The 19,285-nt window shown below is 39.7% G+C and overlaps 1 protein-coding gene across 2 annotated transcripts in view; it reads left to right on the top strand.

The window, feature by feature from the left end:
• Positions 1–701: 701 nt before the first annotated feature.
• The window catches only part of MRPS31 (mitochondrial ribosomal protein S31), a 39,279-nt gene continuing 20,695 nt past the window's right edge, over positions 702–19,285 (top strand). The window contains exons 1-5 of one of the 2 annotated variants that reach the window (XM_032294537.1): positions 702–931; positions 5,032–5,319; positions 13,473–13,631; positions 15,261–15,398; positions 18,453–18,532. In XM_032294537.1, coding sequence (XP_032150428.1) covers positions 807–931; positions 5,032–5,319; positions 13,473–13,631; positions 15,261–15,398; positions 18,453–18,532 — 790 coding nt within the window. In that variant the 5' untranslated portion in view covers positions 702–806. The remainder of the gene's footprint in view (positions 932–5,031; positions 5,320–13,472; positions 13,632–15,260; positions 15,399–18,452; positions 18,533–19,285) is intronic. The other variant, XM_032294538.1, reaches the window with a different exon arrangement.

The following is a 19,285-nucleotide window of genomic DNA, read 5'->3' as shown; positions in this document are numbered from 1 at the left end:
GCTCACTACAGCCCTCACCTTCCGAGTTCAAAGATTGTCCTGCCTCATCCTCCAGAGTAGCTGGGATTACAGGCGCCTGCTAACGCGCCTGGCTAATTTTTTTTAATTATTATTATTATTAGTAGTAGTAGTAGTAGTAGTAGTAGTAGAGACAGTGTTTCACCATGTTGCCAGGCTGGTCTCGAACACCTGACCTCAAGTGATACACAGGCCTCAGCCTCCCAAATTGCTGGGATTACAGGCATGAGCCACCGTGTCCGGCCATAAAGCCATTTTCGAGAAATGAACCCTATGTCTTATTTTGACTCGAGAAGAATAAAGACTGAAAGGAAACGCTAATTCACAGGGCAGCAGGTGTTTTAGTAATTTTTTAAAACCTTTTTGGTGGTCACTGCGCATTTTGAGAATGTGATGAATGCTGTAGACCTTTGCCCTCCAAACAACGCAAAATAGTGTCAAGTAAGAGACTGATTTCAATGGCCTCATCAGTATTTCGCACAACGGATAACGCCCTCCACTATCCAGCTCGCGGGTCTGGGACCGCCTCGGCCAGCGAAACCTGGCTGAACTCTGACGAAGACTCCGCCTCTAGAACTGGAATCGCGGGGTGGGTGGAGTCCCGTGGAGGCAGCTGGCTCCGCCCGGCCGCGGGAGAGTTCGGAACACAGTCACCTGCCCCTGTTGCCCACCGGAACGCAAAGGAAGAGGAAGGCGTCAGGCCGGAAACGGAAAAGACGGCGGAGGACGTGTTTGGCAGAGGGACGCACCATTTCAGTTGCCTTCTGGGTTCTATTTGTGTCTCGGCGATGTTTCCTAGAGTCGCGACGTTCCTACCTGTTCGCCCCCTTTCCCGCCACCCTTTGTCCTCTGGAAGCCCGGAAACATCAGCAGCTGCGATTGTGCTACTCGCTGCTCGGCACGGAACCGTCAGGTACCGCAGTTCAGTGCTGTTGGCCCTGCAGGTCCTCTGGCAACCCCGTGTCCCGTCCTGTACATTGTTATCCTCCGATTTCCTGGTGTCCATGTTATTACTTGCTGGGTCTTTAGAAGCTATTGCTTTAAATCTGAGGAAAGAGAAGTCCCAGAAAGAAAAGTTAACTTGCCCAAGGTCATAGTGTGCGTGGAAAACAGCTAGGCCTAAAAGCCTGGTCGCTGTGTTATTTCTAATGCATGCCGCGCCTCATTCCTCTTGTCATCATCTCCTGTCAGTTTATCCAAGCTCCAAACACCAAGTTGTTTTTATCTTTTGTCTCCCAAGATTTATTTGAGAGTCTCGTTTTCTGTTTCCCTCGTTTCTTCTTTGGTTAATTACTGAAAAACTTGACAGCTTGCCAGTATTGGTTGTAAACCCCAAGTAAGACAGCCCTGTCATCACGCAGCGTGTAGTTCCAGCAAGTTGACAATTCAAGTGCTGTGTACCGAAGTAATAGCTGAGAGAGTGTAGGTAAGCACAGAGTAATTACACTGTTCATCCAACATGAATGATTGCTGAGGGAACAAATAGGGACTTCTAACCATTGCAGGGGAGACTCAGGATATCGTTTCTGTAAAAGTCTGATGAAGCCTGAAGGAGGATCACTGGTTGAAGTTAGCCAGGAAAAAAAAAAAAAGGGAATTGCGGCATAGTTTTTGTTTTTTATCCTCTGAGAACTTTATTATGAAAACCTAATTCCACTGCATAAATTCCGTGAGTAACACTCAGAAGGCAGTTTGGTTAAGTACAGGGCTGAAGCAGGTTAGTGACAGTGAAGATGGGAAGGACCAGCTGAGGAGGAGAAAAATTGCACAGGTAGAATGAAAGGGATATGACATCATAGGATAATCGTAGGGTGGTCAGAGGTAGCAAAGATTTCAACTGGCTGCGTTGGAGTATTAGGGTATCCTTAAAGTTAACAGAAGAATGCGGTGCCAGGCTTGAGAAAGGTTTTTACATATGTTATAATTTTTAGAAAACAAAAAATATCGGCCAGGTGCGGTGGCTCACGCCTGTAATCCCAGCACTTTGGGAGGCCGAGGTGGGCGGATCACCTGAGGTCAGTAGTTCAAGACCAACCTGACCAACTTGGCGAAGCTCTGTCTCTTAATCAATCAATAAAATCTGCTTATGTTAGGGGGCCTTTTAATATAGAAGTGTGAAAAATGGAAAGTCAGTCTGAAAGAGGAGTCTTGAATGTGGCTTGGAAGGTGTTGCGTTTGAAGTACTGATGAAATGCTCTCAGTGGAAACAAACTAAGGTGGGAGGTTAGGTCTAGAGTTTTATTATTTTTAGTGCTAGGGAGTTTCTTAGACGTGATTTTCCTATAATGTAGATTGCTTTCTATGGTGTGATAGCAGTCTTGAAAGAAAACATTGTAGTAAAGATTATATGTGAGATTAATTCCCCTGATTACCACCTTTCTGTTAAAATACCTTTAATATTAACTTTAAATGTAAAATAATAGACCATTTTCTTAAATAGACTGTACCATATATTGAATATTGTTATGAGAGTCCTGTGTACTGGTTATGAGGATACTAGTATGCAATTGGTTTTTTATTCTAATTTTAAAATTAGAATAAATTTTAATTTTTAAATTGTAATTTTAAAGTGCCTGATTTAATAGCCTCTGTTGTTTTTAAAAGCAGATCAAATAGTTTGTTTCAACATTTTTTGAAATTGCCATTTTCTCTTTCATGTAAGTATCCTTAGCTTGCAGCTGCCATTTCCTGGCTTTGAGAACTTGATACAATATTTTTTGCAGGGGTTTGGGGGGAACAGAGTCTCACTCTGTCACCCAGGCTGGAGTGCAGTGGCACGATCTCAGCTCACTGCAACCTCCAACTCCTGGGTTCAAGCAATTCTTCTGCCTCAGCCTCCTGAGTAGCTAGGACTACAGGCACTCAACACCACGCCTTATTTTTGTAGTTGTAGTAGAGATGGAGTTTTCACCATATTGGCCAGGCTGGTCTTGAACTCCTGACCTCGTGATCCGCCTGTGTCTGCCTCTCAAAGTGCTGAGTTTACAGGCATGAGCCACTGCACCTGGCTGAACTTGATAACCTAGGGTCTGATGCAGGCTTTTGAGCTCACCTGCATGAGAATCACCTGAATGTCAGTTAAATTCCAAACTTACAAACTAAGAATTTCAGGAATCTGTGTTTTAAGTCAGCTCCCTATGTTATTTGTATAACCTCTAGAGATTTATAACCAATAACAACTTCTGTGGACAACAGTTTGTTCTGTAAAGTGAGAATAATAAAGCCTGTTCTGTAAGATAGTAAGGATTAACTAACATACATAGCTACTGTAATGTGGTCCTCTGACCGGCAGCATTAGTATCACTGGGAGTTTGTTAGAAATCCAAATTCTCAAGTGTCTCCCAGACAAAGCTGCTGAATCAGAATTCTTTGGTGGGACCAAATAATCTGTGTTTTAGCAAGGAGCTAGATAATTTCTATGGGCCACATATGATGGCTCACGCTTGTAATCCCAGCACTTTGGGAGGCAGGCGGATCGCTGAGCCTAGGAGTTTGAGACCAGTCTGGGCAACGTGGCGAAACCCTGTCTCTACAAAAAAATTAGCCCTAGTTACTCGGGAGGCTGAGGTGGGTGGATCACCTGAGCCCAGGGAGGTCGAGGCTGCAGTGAGCTGAGATCATGCCACTGCACTTCCAGCCTATTCGACAGAGTGAGACCCTGTCTCAAAAATAAAAAACAAAAAACAAAAAAAAACTATGCATATTAAAGTCTGAGAAGCAGTGCTGTAGTATATCAGCTTCATAAAGGCAGGGACCATGAAATTCTTATTTACTAATATAGTGTCAGTACCTTGTATTGTACCACCACAGAGTAGATATTCACTATATTTAATAAATGATTTTTTAATATACCCTCTTACTGAAACTGATTCATGGAGACTTTTTAAAGTTCTTCAATAACCAAATACCAAAAGAGGTTTTTAACCCCACAGAATAAAATTGGATATTTGGGTTACTTAGAATTAGGAAACCTTGACTGGGCGCAGTAGCTCATACTTGTAATCCCAGCACTTTGGAAGTCCGAGGTGGGTGGATCATGAGGTCAGAAGTTCAAGACCAGCCTGGCCAACATGGTGAAACCCTGTCTCTCTTTATTTATTTTTTGTATTTTTTTTTTTCTTTCTTTTTTTTTCTTTCTTTCTTTTTCTTTTTTTGAAACCCCGTCTTTATTTTAAAAAAAAAAAAAAAAAAAAGTAAAGAATTAGGAAATCTTTTGCATGAATCTAATATAGATGTAATCACCTGTGTTCTTTTTCATAAATGTATCTAATTAAGAAAGTAAAAATGACGTTTCTAGCCATTGATTATTCTCTTTTCTGTTCCATTTTAGCTTACCTTACAAATGGTTATGTGTTAAATGCCATGTAGCTTGATGAGAATGTTGATCAGATTAGAATAACACCCAAAGTTTTTTTGAAATAATTTTTATTTATAGAAATTTATTTTTGTATTGTTTAACTAGAACTTTTTAAAAAGGTATTAATATGTTAAGAGCAAGGACTTGCAGTCAGTCAGATTCTGGTTTGAGAATAATAAATTGCCATTGATTAACCATATTAGTGCTTTTCTACCGAACCCTGGGATAAATGGAGGGAGGGAACAGACTTGGGAGCACTAGCACCCCGAGAACTGCCCTGGCCACACCAAGGAGCATGTGACCAATATCTCAGCACACCTCTACTTATTTGTGGCACACAGCGTGTCTTAGTTCTTAGTGAGCTGTGAGCTCCATGACTTTGGGTAAGTTACTGCTCCGATTTTCAGTTTCCTTATCTGCAAAATGGAGACCTTAGGGAGTTAATGTGGGTATGAGAAATGCACATAAAGTAGATTGCACAAGGAGAAGCGTGTAGCATATGCTAATAAATGGTAAGTTGCTGCTGTTACAGTTATTATAATAATTATAAAAACCAAATGGAAAGGACTTGAATTGAAAAAAATTTAGATACATAGTTTTTTACTTTATTAGCCTGCATTAGATTTTTTATTTTTTTCTTTAATGCATCTTTCCAGGACAAAAAATAATATCCAAAGATATTTTGGCACTAGCAGCGTGATCTGTAGCAAGAAATGTGACCAGTCTGTTGGAACTGATGAGACTTCCAAGGAGACTTCAGAGAGCCAAGAGAGTAAAAAGGAAAACACAAAAAAAGACTTGTTAAGCATTATTAAGGGCATGAAAGTTGAATTAAGCACAGTAAATGTACAAACAACAAAGCCCCCCAACAGAAGACCACTTAAAAGTTTGGAAGCTACACTTGGCAGGCTTCAAAGAGGTACAGAACATCCTCCAAAGAAGAGGTAAATTTAATTATAATTCGAATGTTGTTTGAAACTCCAGTAAGCTTTTTCTTTTGGTAAAACATGTTTTTAATATGAGTACTTGGGAAATGTTGAATTCATGAAGAATAAATATCAGCTTGTAAACAGAGGGACTCTAATAATTACTCAAGACTGGGTGTGGTGGCTCACGCCTGTAGTGCTGACACTTTGGGAGGCTGAGGCAGGTGGATCACTTGAGGTCAGGAGTTCGAGGCCAGCCTGGCCAACGTGGTGAAACCCTGTCTCTACTAAAAATACAAAAATTAGCTGGGCATGGTGGTGCATGTTTGTAATTCCAGCTACTTGGGAGGCTGAGGCAGGAGGACACTTGAACCCAGGAAGCAGACGTTGTAGTGAGCTGAGATTGTACCAGGGCACTCCAGCCTGGGGGCAGAGTGAGACTCTGTCTCAAACAACAACAACAAAAATAATAATAATTACTTGAGGAATACAGTTGTGTATTATATTTAAATAACAAGAGGATACTTGTACACAATTCAGAGAAAGGAAAAGAGAAGAGATCTCATTGAGAATTTCACACTTACATATTTATCAGTGTTATTAACTGCCATTTAATTGCCTCTTTAAGCTGTTAATTAACAATATTATTTACATCTTGATTTGAAGGTAGCTTAATGTCTGTAAAGGACTTGCTTATTTAAAATTTTCCATTTTAAAGATTTCTGGAATAAAGTTTTAACATGTTAATTACAACTGCTTTATATGACTTCCTTTGAGCAATACCTGTCAGTGCTTTTAGCTTTCTTGGTGGTTTCCTCAGAGTATTATAATTATTTGTATTTGTCAAAGGAGTATTATATTTAATTCTGAGTGCAATCAGTGATATCCTGGAATTGTGCAGTAGGTTAAATGGCAGTATTTTGTTTTAGTGCTAGGTGATGATGTATCCCAATGACGTTATTAATTCAAGTAGTAAGGGGTGTGGCTTTAGGATACCCATCACTGACCTCTCTTACCAGAACAAACAGATTTTAATAGAGTCTTCTGTTTGCCAGAATTATTTAACATTTTAATGGAACTTCTTGGTTTCTGCATTATATCAACAATACCTCTAGAGCGTATGATTGGGTGGTAGAGTAAGCTAATTCAGACAGTCAGTTCCCTTAATAGGTATCCTCCTCCTGCTTTTATAACATTTTATAAACAAAATGGTTATATGGAAATAAATAATACAAACATATGTAAATACTTATCAAGAATGGCATTTTTAAAGCTCCTAGTCCTGTTTATGACCCATCAGGTGCTTTATTATAATTATAATTGAATTAACTGTTACAGAAATGGTAAAGTGAGTTGAATGCTTTGGAAAGAGTCAGTAAAGGTCATTTTAAAATTTTCTTTCCAATTAGGTATGAGTGAGGCAAACATACATACGTGGGAGGATCACACACTTAAATTGCTTTGTAAGCTTTCTTACATTCTTGCTCCGCTTTCTATTTAAACCAAAATTGAAAGTATTGGAGGATGAGTGTGATGTATATAAAAGATATATCTTAGAACCTCTGTCAGTGGACCTGTGTTCAAAGAACAGGCTTTGGTCTACATCAAAAGACTGGTGAATGAGTTATATTTGTTTTGAGTTTTTAAAAGGTGTCTTTAATGATTTTTCCCTCCCCTATCCCTTTCTTAAGGACTCTGGGGTGCACAGGATTAGGCTAGCCATGATCTTTGCTTCATGAGGCACTATCATCATTGCTTCATACATAGCCTGCTTTTCTTATTTTGTATTGTATATTGAACCTTCATTAATATGGTGACCATGCCTCCCAAACTTAGTGACATAAAACATTGGTCCATTATGCTCACAGATTCTGTGGGTTAGCAATTTGGATAGAACACAGTGGGGAAGGCCAGTCTGTGCTCTATGATGTCTGGGGCCTTGGTTGGAAGAAGTAGAAGTCTGAAGCTGGAATCGTGTAACGTTTGCTCACTCATGGATCTGGCAGTTGATGCCAGCTGTCAGCTGAGACCTTAGCTGAGGGTGTTAGCAGAAACACATGCATGTGACTTTCTTTGTGGCCTGGGCTTTCTCCTGCATGGTAGCTGGGTTCCAGGGAGGGTGTCTCAAGAGAAAGGGAGCCAAGAGAAAGCTGTATTTTCTTTTTAATGACCTAGCCTTGTAATAAGATTGGACATTACCGTGTTCATACCCGTTCCACACTGATTTTCCTGGGATATTTGTTCTTATCACAACTACTCCTGAGAAACCATCTTAACAAAGATAAAATGTCATTGATAGGAATGGAGCAGTATACATTTGGCCCTCCGTATGCCCAGGTTCTGCATCCACAGATTCAGCCAACCTCTGATTGAAAACATAAAAAAAGGAAAAAATACAGTATAACAACTACTTATATAATTAGGTGTTATAAGTAATCTAGAGATGATTTAAAAGTATTTGGGAGGATGTGCATTACTTATATGCATGTACTCTGCCATTTATATAAGGGGCTTATGTATCCATCCTGGGGGGCCAGAGCTTGTTGGTGGAAACAGTGCCTGTGTCCCACGGTCCCACCCTCCCCAACCCCTGCAGATGTGAAGGGACAGCTGTACTGTTACTGTGAACTGCCTAGTTTAAATCACCATGTGGTTGTATTTTCCTGTGGTGCCCCAAAGTGCCTTAGGGCACAGCTTGGGAACCAGGGTCCCAAGTGGAGAGCTTGTGTCTTCTCTACTCATCTTTAGTTAAGGTAGATTCAAGGCTGGGATCTGGAATCATCTGAGGGCACTTTTCCAATGGTTGATACTGGCTGTTGGCTGAGGCTTTAGCTAGGGCTCTTGGCCAGTACACTTACCCATGGCCTTTCCTTGTGGCCTGGGCTTCTTGCCTGGTAGCTGGGTTCTGCAGACAAATGTCTTGAGAGAGCAAAGTGAAAGCTGTATCACATTATTTGATCTAGCCTCAGAAGTCACAGTATGTTACCTCTATCTTGTTCTGTTCATCAAGGCAGTCACAAAGTTTCCCCTGGTTTTCAGGGAGGGAAGATAGATTCTCTCTCTTAATGGATATGTGTCAATGTTTTGGAAGAGCATATGGAACCAGAAGTAATGCTGTCACTATTTTCTGAAAGTGTAATTTGCTTTGATTATACATCTGGTACCTGATAACTGTAGAATGTCAGCTATATTATAGGCAACATTGTTAGGACAAATTTGACCCCTAATTGATAAATTGCATCTGGCCTGGGAGAACTATAGGTACCCTAAGGGAATACCATATTTAGGACTTAAATGCAGTGATTCTTCTTACTGCATGTCCTTTGCAGGGACCCTGGAAACTGCATGTGGCCCTGTTGCAAGAGAGACTGGCTCTGTGAGGCAGTAAGCCAGGCAGCTCCCATGCCTTCATGGTGCAGATCTCATATCCTAATTCTAAGATGAATGACCGTGTGAAGTGTCACCTGCGTGAACTCTGCCAGAGCTGAGAATGACACCCAAGGCTGCCCTGCCGGCCTGCCGTGGTTCTGTCTTTCATCTTCCTGAATGGACTGGGCCAGGTGTCATCTGTGGTGGCCCTTTGGGTCTGAATGTTTAGTAGAACCTAAAAAGATCCCTGGCAGTGCAGCAGTAACCAAAATTTCTATTACCTGCTTTAACTTTCTCTTAACCTGATCATTCATTTGGAAGGCATCAGCTAACTATTAGTCACTTAATTGATCCCTGCTGGAAATTTAGATAATTTCTAGTGTTTCACTAGTATGAAATGATACTATGATTAACATTGTTAATTCATTCAGCAACTTTCCCTTGCCATTGTATTTCACACACCATCCAAAGTGCTAGAGATTGGACATTGAAGAAAACAAAGTCTCCGCTTTCTACATTAAAATGGGGGGAGGGATATGGGAGAGGAGATGTATGTACAACACACACACACACACACACACACACACACACACGTCTATACTATGTAAGGTAGTGAAACATGAAGAAAAATAAGAATGATGGAGTTGGGCCAGGCACAGCCTATGATCCCAGGCTGAAGCAGGAGGATTACTTTAGGAGTTCAAGACCAGCCCAGGCAATATAGTGAGACCCAGTCTCAAAAAAAAAAAATAAAAAAAAAAAAAAAAAAAAACTGGGTATGGTGGCATGCACCTGTAGTCTCAGCTACTGAGGAAGCTGAGGCAAGAGAATTGCTCGAGATGAAGAGGTTGAGGCTGCAGTAAGCTATGGTTGTGTCCACTGTACTCCAGCCTGAGTGGAAAAAAAAAAGAATGAGGAGGCTGGAGAGGTGATTTTTTTTTTTTTTTTGAGACGGAGTTTTGCTCTTGTTGCTCAGGCTGGAGTGCAATGGCACAACCTTGGCTCACTGCAACCTCCACTTCCTGGGTTCAAGCGATTCTCCTGCCTTAGCCCCCCAAATAGCTGGGATTACAGGCATGCGCCACCACACCGGCTAACTTTGTATTTTTTGGTAGAGACGGTGTTTTTCCACGTTGGTCAGGCTGGTCTGAAACTCCCACCCTCTTCTGGTGGTCCACCTGCCTCGGCCTCCCTAAGTGCTGGGATTGTAGGTGGGAGCCACCGTGCCTAGCTGAGAGGTGCTATTTTTAAGAATAATCAGGGAAGAACTCTGATAAGGTAACATTTGAGTAAAGCTCAGAATCAAATTAGGGATAAAGCCATGCAGATATCTGAAAGGTGAATTGAGGTTGGAAAATGCAGTATCCTTCAAATTCCACAAATCTGTTTCTTTTCTTTCTTTTTGTGATACAGAGTCTTGCTCTGTCCCCCAGGCTGCAGTATGGTGGCTCAATCTCAGCTCACTACAGCCTCCACCTCTGGGATCAAGCAGTCCTTCCGCCTCAGCCTCCCAAGTAGCTAGGACTACAGACATGCACCATCACACCTGGCTAATTTTTTTTTTCTTTTTGTAGAGATCGTGTTTCACTATGTTGTCCAGGCTGGTCTTGAACTCCTGAACTCAAGTAATCTGCCCACCTTGGTCTCTCAAAGTGCTGGGATTATAGGCATGAGCCACTACGCCCAGCTGTTTATTTTCTTTCTTTCATTTTTGGTTTGTTTCCTTTAAACACATATTCTTAGAAGTGGAATTGCTAGGTAAAAAGATTTGCATTTTTTTTGCCTTTGATATATGTCACCAAGTTGCCTGCTAAAAGCCATGCCAATTTAAGTGTCCACTCAGTAGTTTCTTTCCCTCATCAGCCCTTTTCTGATATTGTATGTCATACAGTTTATTTTAAAGAAATTTTAAAAGTACAGAATGTTATGAAGAGGAAAAGTATTTAATCATGAAATAGTCTTAATTACAGGATAGAATCAATTGTTGAGAGATACTTTAACAAGTTCTCCTTATGTTATTAAAATCTATGAAGATCCCTATATGTAAAAATTATTCCATGACAGAGGCTACCCCATAATTTTTATTAATTAGAACATTTCAAATTATAAAGCCAGAAAGTATGACTATATAGGAAACTATTGTTATGAAATGTATGATTCTAGAAAATCAGTATTCATCTGTTCTGTGTACACTGACTAAATACATATATTAAAATTTGAAAATGAGGCCGGGCGCGGTGGCTCAAGCCTGTAATCCCAGCACTTTGGGAGGCCGAGGCGGGTGGATCACGAGGTCAAGAGATCAAGACCATCCTGGTCAACATGGTGAAACCCCGTCTCTACTAAAAAAATACAAAAAATTAGCTGGGCATGGTGGCACGTGCCTGTAATCCCAGCTACTCAGGAGGCTGAGGCAGGAGAATTGCCTGAACCCAGGAGACGGAGGTTGCGGTGAGCCGAGATCGCGCCATTGCACTCCAGCCTGGGTAAAAGGACCGAGCCCCCTCCCCAAAAAAAAAAAAAAAAAAAAAAATTTGAAAATGAAGTTTGCAAGTATGAAAGAAATATATTGACTTTGGAATAAGGTTAAAGCTTTATTCACAGATAACAGTTCTGAAAGCACGTTTTATTTTAACTATTATATTCCCTTCTTTTTCTTATTAATTAATTAATTTATTTATTTATTTGGAGACCGACTCTCACTCTGTGGCTCAGGCTGAAGTGCAGTGGAATAATCATGGCTCATTGCAGCCTCAGCCTCCTGTGCTCAAGCAATCCTCCTACTCAGCCTCGCTGGCAGCTGGAACTATAGGCAAGTGCCACCATGCCTGGCTAATTTGTTTTTCTTTCTTTCCTTTTTTTTTTTTCCTATCCCAGGCTGGTCTCAAACTCCTGGGCTCAAGTGATTCTCCCACCTCAGCCTCCCAAAAGGCTCAAATTACAGGCATGAGCCACCATGCCCGACTCCTTGTCTCATTCTTCTATTTTTCTTCTATTCCTGTCAGATTTTAGATCTTCCAAGCCTTACTTAAGTCCTTAAAATCTTTCTCCAAGAACTTCAGGAATTTGGGAACTTTAATTTGCATATTAGGTAACAGAGCGTAATATAGAAAGCCAGGCATAATAAAACATTAATTTAGATCCCACTCATTGAGATGTCAGTTCTCAGTGAGTTAAAAAAATTGCAAATAGCCACGCATGGTGGCAGACGCTTGTAGTCACAGCTACTCAAGAGGATGAAGTGGGCAGACTGCTTGAACCCAGGACTTCAAGGCCAGACTTGATGACATATTGAGACCGCCATCTTTTTTTTTTAAAAAAAAAAAAGGAAAAAATATTGTAAATAATTTATTTTCTTTTTATAACAGAATGTTCTTCTATTAACTTTCTCTAATTTAGGAAGCTTTTAAATGCTTTTTCTTACAAAGAACACAAAGTAGTCTAAACCCTTTATACTGTAGCCCAGTTTCAACAGTGATCAACATTTTGCCATTCTTGTATTACCTATGCCTTCACTCATTTTCCGTCTCCTACTCGAAAATGATTTATGGCTTTTTTTTTTTAAAGGTAAAATTTACATAAAGTGTACCAAATCTTAGGTATAGGATTTTGACAAACAGATAAATCCCTGTGACCCACACACTTGCCAAGACACTATGTTTTTCATTTTCATATTCCCAGTCAGTAGCCATCTGTCTTGAGACAAATGCTGTTTTGAGGGTTTTTTCCACCTCAGATTAGTGTTGCCTGTTCTGGAACTTGATATAAATAGAATCATACAGAATTTTTTTTTTTTTTTTAAGACAGAGTCTAGCTCTGTTGCCCAGGCTGGAGTGCAGTGGTGCAATCTCAGCTCAATGCAACCTCCACCTCCCAGGTTCCAGTGATTCTGATGTCTCAGTCTCTGGAGGAGCTGGGGTTATAAGCACACGCCACCATGCCTGGCTAATTTTTGGACTTTATATTCTTTGTGTCCAACTTCTTTCTAAATCCTGTGAAAGTCATTCATGTTGGCATGAGCTGAGTATTCTTCCATTGTATGGATATATCACAATTTGTTTTTCTGTTCTATTGATAGACCTTTAGGTTGGTTCTGGTAAAGCTTCTGTGAACTGGTTAACTTGCCTTTCTATTTGCTTACAGTATATATTGGTTTTGAAATACAATAGCATCTAATTTAAAATGACACTGATTTATAATTTTTGAGACTGATCTTTCCCTCACCCCTCCACCTTAATATATTCTTCGGAGTTCATTGTTGTGCTTCAGCAAATATCATTAATTTTAACATTTAACATTTCAAAGTTTATATAAAACTGCTGCCTAGTAGTTGAAAATTCTTGCTTTTGTCAGAAATTGAATTAAATACTTTTTTGAACACCACAGTTGTCCCCCCAAAATCATTTTACCTTTCACTAAACTAAGGGCACAATAAGCAAATAAGCAATCTCTCTTTTTTCTTTTTTCTTTTTTTTTGAGATGGAGTCTCACTCTGTCTCCCAGGCTACAGTGCAGTGGCATGATCTTGGTTCACTGCAACCTCCACCTCCCAGGTTTAAGCAGTTCTCTTGCCTCAGCTGCCAAGTAGCTGGCACTAAAGGCATGCAGTACCATGCCCGGCTAATTTTTGTATTTTTAGTAAAGATGGGGTTTCACTACTTTGGCCAGGCTGGTCTTGAACTCCTGACCTCAAGTGATCTCCCTGCCTTGGCTTCCCAAGTGCTGGGATTACAGGAGTAAGCCATTGCACCTGGCCAATTTCTCTTTTTTGTTTCTCATTTGTTTTTCATTTTCTTTTTCAGAATTGAGCCCCTGAGTCCGGAGTTGGTAGCAGCTGCATCTGCTGTGGCAGATTCTTTCCCTTTTGACAAGGAAACAACCAAGTCAGAGCTGCTGAGACAGCTCCGGCAGCATGAGGAAGAGTCAAGGGCACAGAGAGATGCAGAGAGACCTAAAATTAGGTGAGTGAATCAAACCATTAGGTCAGTAAGGTGTATATCTCAAAATGGGCCATTTTCATGTGGCTAGTAAGTAATACACATAATATATACCACATCGGTAGAATTTGTATATAAAATATACTACATAATTTTAGCAATTCAATATTTTAAAAACATATGGCTTAAGTATGATTATAATTTTCAAGAAGCCAATTGAATAAAGTTTCCTTTTAGGAAGTTACAGTTTCTTGTCCATGAAAAAAGAAATGGTAAATTCAGTAATGTTATTAAAAATCAATAACAGAACAAGGTAGCTTCTCTGAGAAAAGTAATTTTTTTCAGTTCAATAGTTTGCTGGTTTTATGCATGGTATGATAATCTTCAGGTCTGTTTCCTTCTCTTTTTCCCCTTATTCTTACATTTCAGCTGACGTCTTTCCACTTACTCTCTTCATCTCTCATTATTTTATGTCATGTTGTACTACTTGCTGCCTGCATTACAGTAAGTGGTAACCCTGCTTCATTTTGGAGAGTGATCTAAATCAGTTTTTCTCGAAGAGTGTGTGTACCAGATTTATTTCAGGAAGTTAAAAGAAATGGCCATGTGCACTGGCTCATGCCCATGATCCCAGCACTTTGGGAGTCTGAGGCAAGAGGATCACTTGAGGCCAGGAATTTGAGACCAGCCTGAGCAACAAAGCAAGACCCCATCTCCACAAAACATAAAAAAATTAGCTGAGCATGGTGGCATGTACCTGTAGTTCTAGGAACTTTGGAGGCTGAGGCAGGAGGATCACTTAAGTCCAGGGTTTGAAGCAGTATTGAGCTGAAATCTCACCGCTGCACTCCAGGCTGGGCAATAAGAGTGAGACCCTGTCTCTAAAAGAAATGGTTAAGTTTAAAAAAAAAAAAAAAAGGAAGACAGATATTTGGACTGTCAGTTCAGTCAGTGACTCATTTTATTTGTCTTTGAACAAATACAAAGAAACAAATAAACATGGCTAACTTGGTTTTAATTTAGTTATTGAATGTAGGCAATAGGTATACAGATACTGATTTTACTTTCCTATCATTTTCTCTGAGTAATTTTTCATGAGAAATGTTTTATGTTTTAAATGAGGATTTCTGAAGAACATCTTTAAATGATTAAAGTAAACATAAATTGTAATGTTCTGTGTTATGTGAATGTTAATAGGTGACATTTTTTATTTAAACATTTTTTGGCTGGATATGGTGGCTCACGCTTGTAATCCCAGCACTTTGGGAGGCTGAGGCAGGCAATTCATGAGATCAGGAGTTTGAGACCAGCCTGGCCAACATGGTGAAACTCTGTCTCTACTAAAAATACAAAAAATTAGCTGGACATGGTGGCCGACGCCTGTAATTCCAGCTACTCGGGAGGCTGAGGCATGAGAATCGCTTGAGCCTGGGACGTGGAGGTTGTAGTGAGCTGAGATTGCACCACTGTACTCCAGCACGGGTAACGGTGCAAGACTATGTCTCAAAAAAAAAAAAAAAAATTTTTTTTTATGCTGTATAATTAGTGCATAAAAATGAAATAAGAATTAAATGATATCAGTCTCTGGTTTAAGTAAGCTTGACTGTTCTGTAGCTAAGATTTCTTATACAGTTGACCTTTTTATTTTTCCAGTTTCAGTAACATAATATCAGATATGAAAGTTGCCAGATCTGCTAAAGGTAGAGTTCATTTAAGACCAGAGCATCAGATTCGTTGTGATGAAGGCCTTGACGATTATCCTGACCAGAAGACCGCTAATTATAGAAAAAGGTATCAGGCTTTATAATCTGCTGGGTTTTGTTTGTGTAGTTTGTTTTTACCTTAGCTTAGATTTATCTTATTGTGTATGTTATTGCTGTTGGATATTTGAGCATTATGAATGCATTTACATATGTGTTCTTATTCGCTGTATACCACATCCTAGAGAAGGAACCACGTGCTGGATTTAGCCAGTCCTGCAGTTTTCCATACCTTAAATCAAAATGGGCCATGCGTCACATCTACCCATGAATCGGGGTCCTTTGATTTAAAATAATGGAGCTGACTGAATTCTGAGCAAATAAGTATTTTGTGAGAAATATTATTTTTCATTTTAAATATAAGTGTCTAATACTGTGTATTCATATACCCTTTATATCTCAATACATGCTTATCTTTTTGTATACCTTAGAGAAATAACCCACCATCAACGCAAAGGAGAGGCAAGGGGAAAAAAGTTTATACAATACCTTAAAGTGGTAGATTATTTGTGGCCCTTTGAATTTACTGATTTGAAGTTCTTAAAGATACTGAGCCATGCCTTACATAGTTATTTTTGAATCTAAAGTTGTTCTGTATTTGCATAAAGTTTCTGTTCTTTCTCCCCTTAAACTCTGAAAATGAGAGCTAGGAAGGAGGAACCAGATATTTGGCATGGTCTGGCAAAAATTATCTTGTCTTTATAGCAGGATATGTTCACAGTTGGAGTGTTTTCAATGCGTTGTGTATTCTGTGGATTTGTTTTAAGTAAAATCAGGAACTTGAGTTAACTCCTTCCAGGGTGTTAAACTACTGATTTATGCCGGAAAGTTGGAAAAGGTGATTAGCAGTTAACACAGGAAGTTTCAAGAGGTCATAGTGACTTTTGAAGATTATTTGAATTACTAATTTAAAGCAATTTAGTATCTGTTATATATTATTGAATAAAGGAGAAGTTGTACTTGGAGTTTTACTTAAGAATATTTAACGAAATCAGTTAATCCTCGAGAATATTTAACTGAATCATTCATCTTGGACATGATTCTGTACAACGACATTAGGATGGTATATTATAATTTGATATTTTAAAAATTAGAAGCTAAAGTAGGAAAGGGGTTTTTGTGCCTTCAATATGTTAAAAAGCCAGCTAGAGGGGAGTAAGGGGAAGCAATGTTGAGATGCCAGGTTGTTCACCCTGCTATGACTGCAGCAGGTTCTGGGGTATCAACCCCAGGCAACCCAGGCCTGGACTGATTCCTTCTGTTATTATACTGGCCTGCCTCAGAATGTTGGCACTGCCACTGACTAATTGTGTGACTGGGCACATTTATAGCCTCCATCAGCTTGTTTCCCCAGCTATAAAATGCTGAAAGTGAAACCCAGCTTAAATGGCTTTCTTGAGGAATAGAAAAGAAAACACGTTTAGGCCGGGCGCGGTGGCTCAAGCCTGTAATCCCAGCACTTTGGGAGGCGGAGGCGGGTGGATCACGAGGTCAAGAGATCGAGACCGTCCTGGTCAACATGGTGAAACCCTGTCTCTACTAAAAATACAAAAAATTAGCTGGGCATGGTGGTGCGTGCCTATAATCCCAGCTACTCAGGAGGCTGAGGCAGGAGAATTGCCTGAACCCAGGAGGCGGAGGTTGCGGTGAGCTGAGATCGCGCCATTGCACTCCAGCCTGGGTAACATGAGTGAAACTCCGTCTCAAAAAAAAAAAAAAGAAAGAAAGAAAGAAAAGAAACACGTTTAAACTATTTGGTACGTAGTAGGTGCTCAACAAATGTCCATTCCCTTTCTTTGTAGTACATTCCTCTTTTGAAATGCAATATTTTACCAAGGCATTCGCCCTCTGCTGTGACTTGCTGTAATCCACCATCCTGTTTACCAGACGTGCGGTTGAGGGGGAAGAATGCAAGGCACTCAAGAGTTCTGGAGCATAAAAGCCTTTGTTTACAAATAACTTGGGAACCTACTAGAGTAAAGATTATATGAGTTGAGATCATGTTATTTAACGTTCATATGGTATTTGCATTTTTTCCAGTTGCTTCTATTTAGTAGAAAGAAGTAATTTATTTTATTTTATTTTTTAATTCAAATTATTTTTAAAACTAACCCTCCAGTTTATTTTATTTTTTTATTTTTTGAGATGGAGTCTTGCTCTTAGCACCCAGTCTGGAGTATGGTAGCATGATCTTCGCTCACTGCAACCTCTGCCTCCTGGGTTCAAGGGATTCTCCTGCCTCAGCCTCTTGAGTAGCTGGGATTACAAGCACCGGCCATCACACCCAGCTAATTTTTTTGCATTTTTAGTAGAAACGGGGTTTCACCACTTTGGCCAGCCTGGTCTCGAACTCCTGCCCGCAGGTGATCTACCCGCCTTGGCCTCCCAAAATGCTTGGATTACAGGCACGGGCCATCTTGCCTGGCCAGCCCTCCAGTTTATAAACTTGATTTTAATCTGCCAGTGAATTTATTCAAGTAAACATGTGAATTGATGCATAAAACAATTGATTATCAAGTGTGCAAGAAAACATTACCTATTAACTCCCTGATATTTTTAGTAGTTAATTTTAAATAGTCATGTAAAGATAGTTAATAATTAATTTTAAATTACAGAATAATTGCTTTATGAAAGGGAATGTTGTGATTTACCTATGCAATCTTTTATAATTATAATTTCTAATTAAACATTGTAGTGTTTTCTGCCCTTAAAGATAAATGTTGACTTTACAGCTTCTATCTATTTTAGGATAGTTTTATAGTTTTTTACAACATGGAGTTTTTAAAACCTTAATATAAAAGGGAAAAAATAAAAATTTTGGCAAATTAAGCCAATCTTTTCAGTTAGGTATTTTGGAAATTAAATTGCTTTAACTGATTTGTTGTATTATGAAGCAAAACTCAAGTGCACATTTCTGTTTTTAGTTTATGGTTCCTAAAAATGTGGCAGTTTAGCTAAGATGTTTGATGTGGGTCAGTGGAATTATTTTTCGTTTCTACATAGAATATTTCACTTAAGATATTTTCTCACAATTTTTGTTGACAGTTTAAAATATATTCATTAAAATGCTATTTTCTTTTTTTAGAATTACGAAAAGTATATTCAAGGGGAAAAGACTTTATATTTTTGACATGACGGCAGCTACTAAAGAAGACTCTGAAACAGGTTTGTTAAGAATAACGCTCTTTCTCAGGTGGAGAAACATTTCATCTTTCTAAGATGTCCTTAGTGTTCTGATGGTGTAATAGTTGGATATTTTAATATTCCATCCTGTCATTGGCCTGGATCCTGCTTACAAACGTGGCAGTTGTTATAAGGAAGACTTGGGACTGTTACGTCCCCCCAAACAGGGAAGGCGTTGAGAGACCTTTGCTGAAAGCGAAGCTAAAAGAACAACCCCACTTCTTGTATTGCAAAAACTGCATTCTTTTATGTATGATAGAATAATGTGGGCAAGTCCAGCTTGACGAACAGATGAGTTTACTAGAACTTACATACTGGACATTCCTGGGCAGCTCTAGAGTCTCACTGCCTCCCATCTCTAAGCTGCCTTAAAGCTAATGCTCTGACTGTTTGTCAACTCTGTGTGCGTGATGACAGTGTTTTCTTTGATATGTTCCCAGGTATGCCCTGGGATGTTTGGGTTCTCAGGGACACCTGCTCCTCAGCTAGGCACTATGGCCTTGGCTCCCTGCCCAGCCTTCAGGATCAAAGCAACACACACACACGCTTAAGTAACCTGACGGGGGACACATCATATTACAGCTGTTGACATTGCTAGTTTTGGTCAGGTTTCCCCCTTGAAATGTTGCATTCTGTGAGACAGTGGGAGGTAAGTACTACCAGTTACCAAATCCAGAGGTCCAGATGAGCTACTGATTTGAGTGAGAACATTAATAATCAACTACCATTTACAGT

The sequence above is a fragment of the Sapajus apella genome, unplaced genomic scaffold (assembly GCF_009761245.1).
Source record: "Sapajus apella isolate SASKATOON/1434 unplaced genomic scaffold, GSC_monkey_1.0 scaffold32, whole genome shotgun sequence".
Classification (NCBI taxonomy): Eukaryota; Metazoa; Chordata; class Mammalia; order Primates; family Cebidae; genus Sapajus; species Sapajus apella.
The sequence above is the reverse complement of the archived record's forward strand: the minus strand, read 5'-3'. Positions and strand labels throughout refer to the sequence as shown.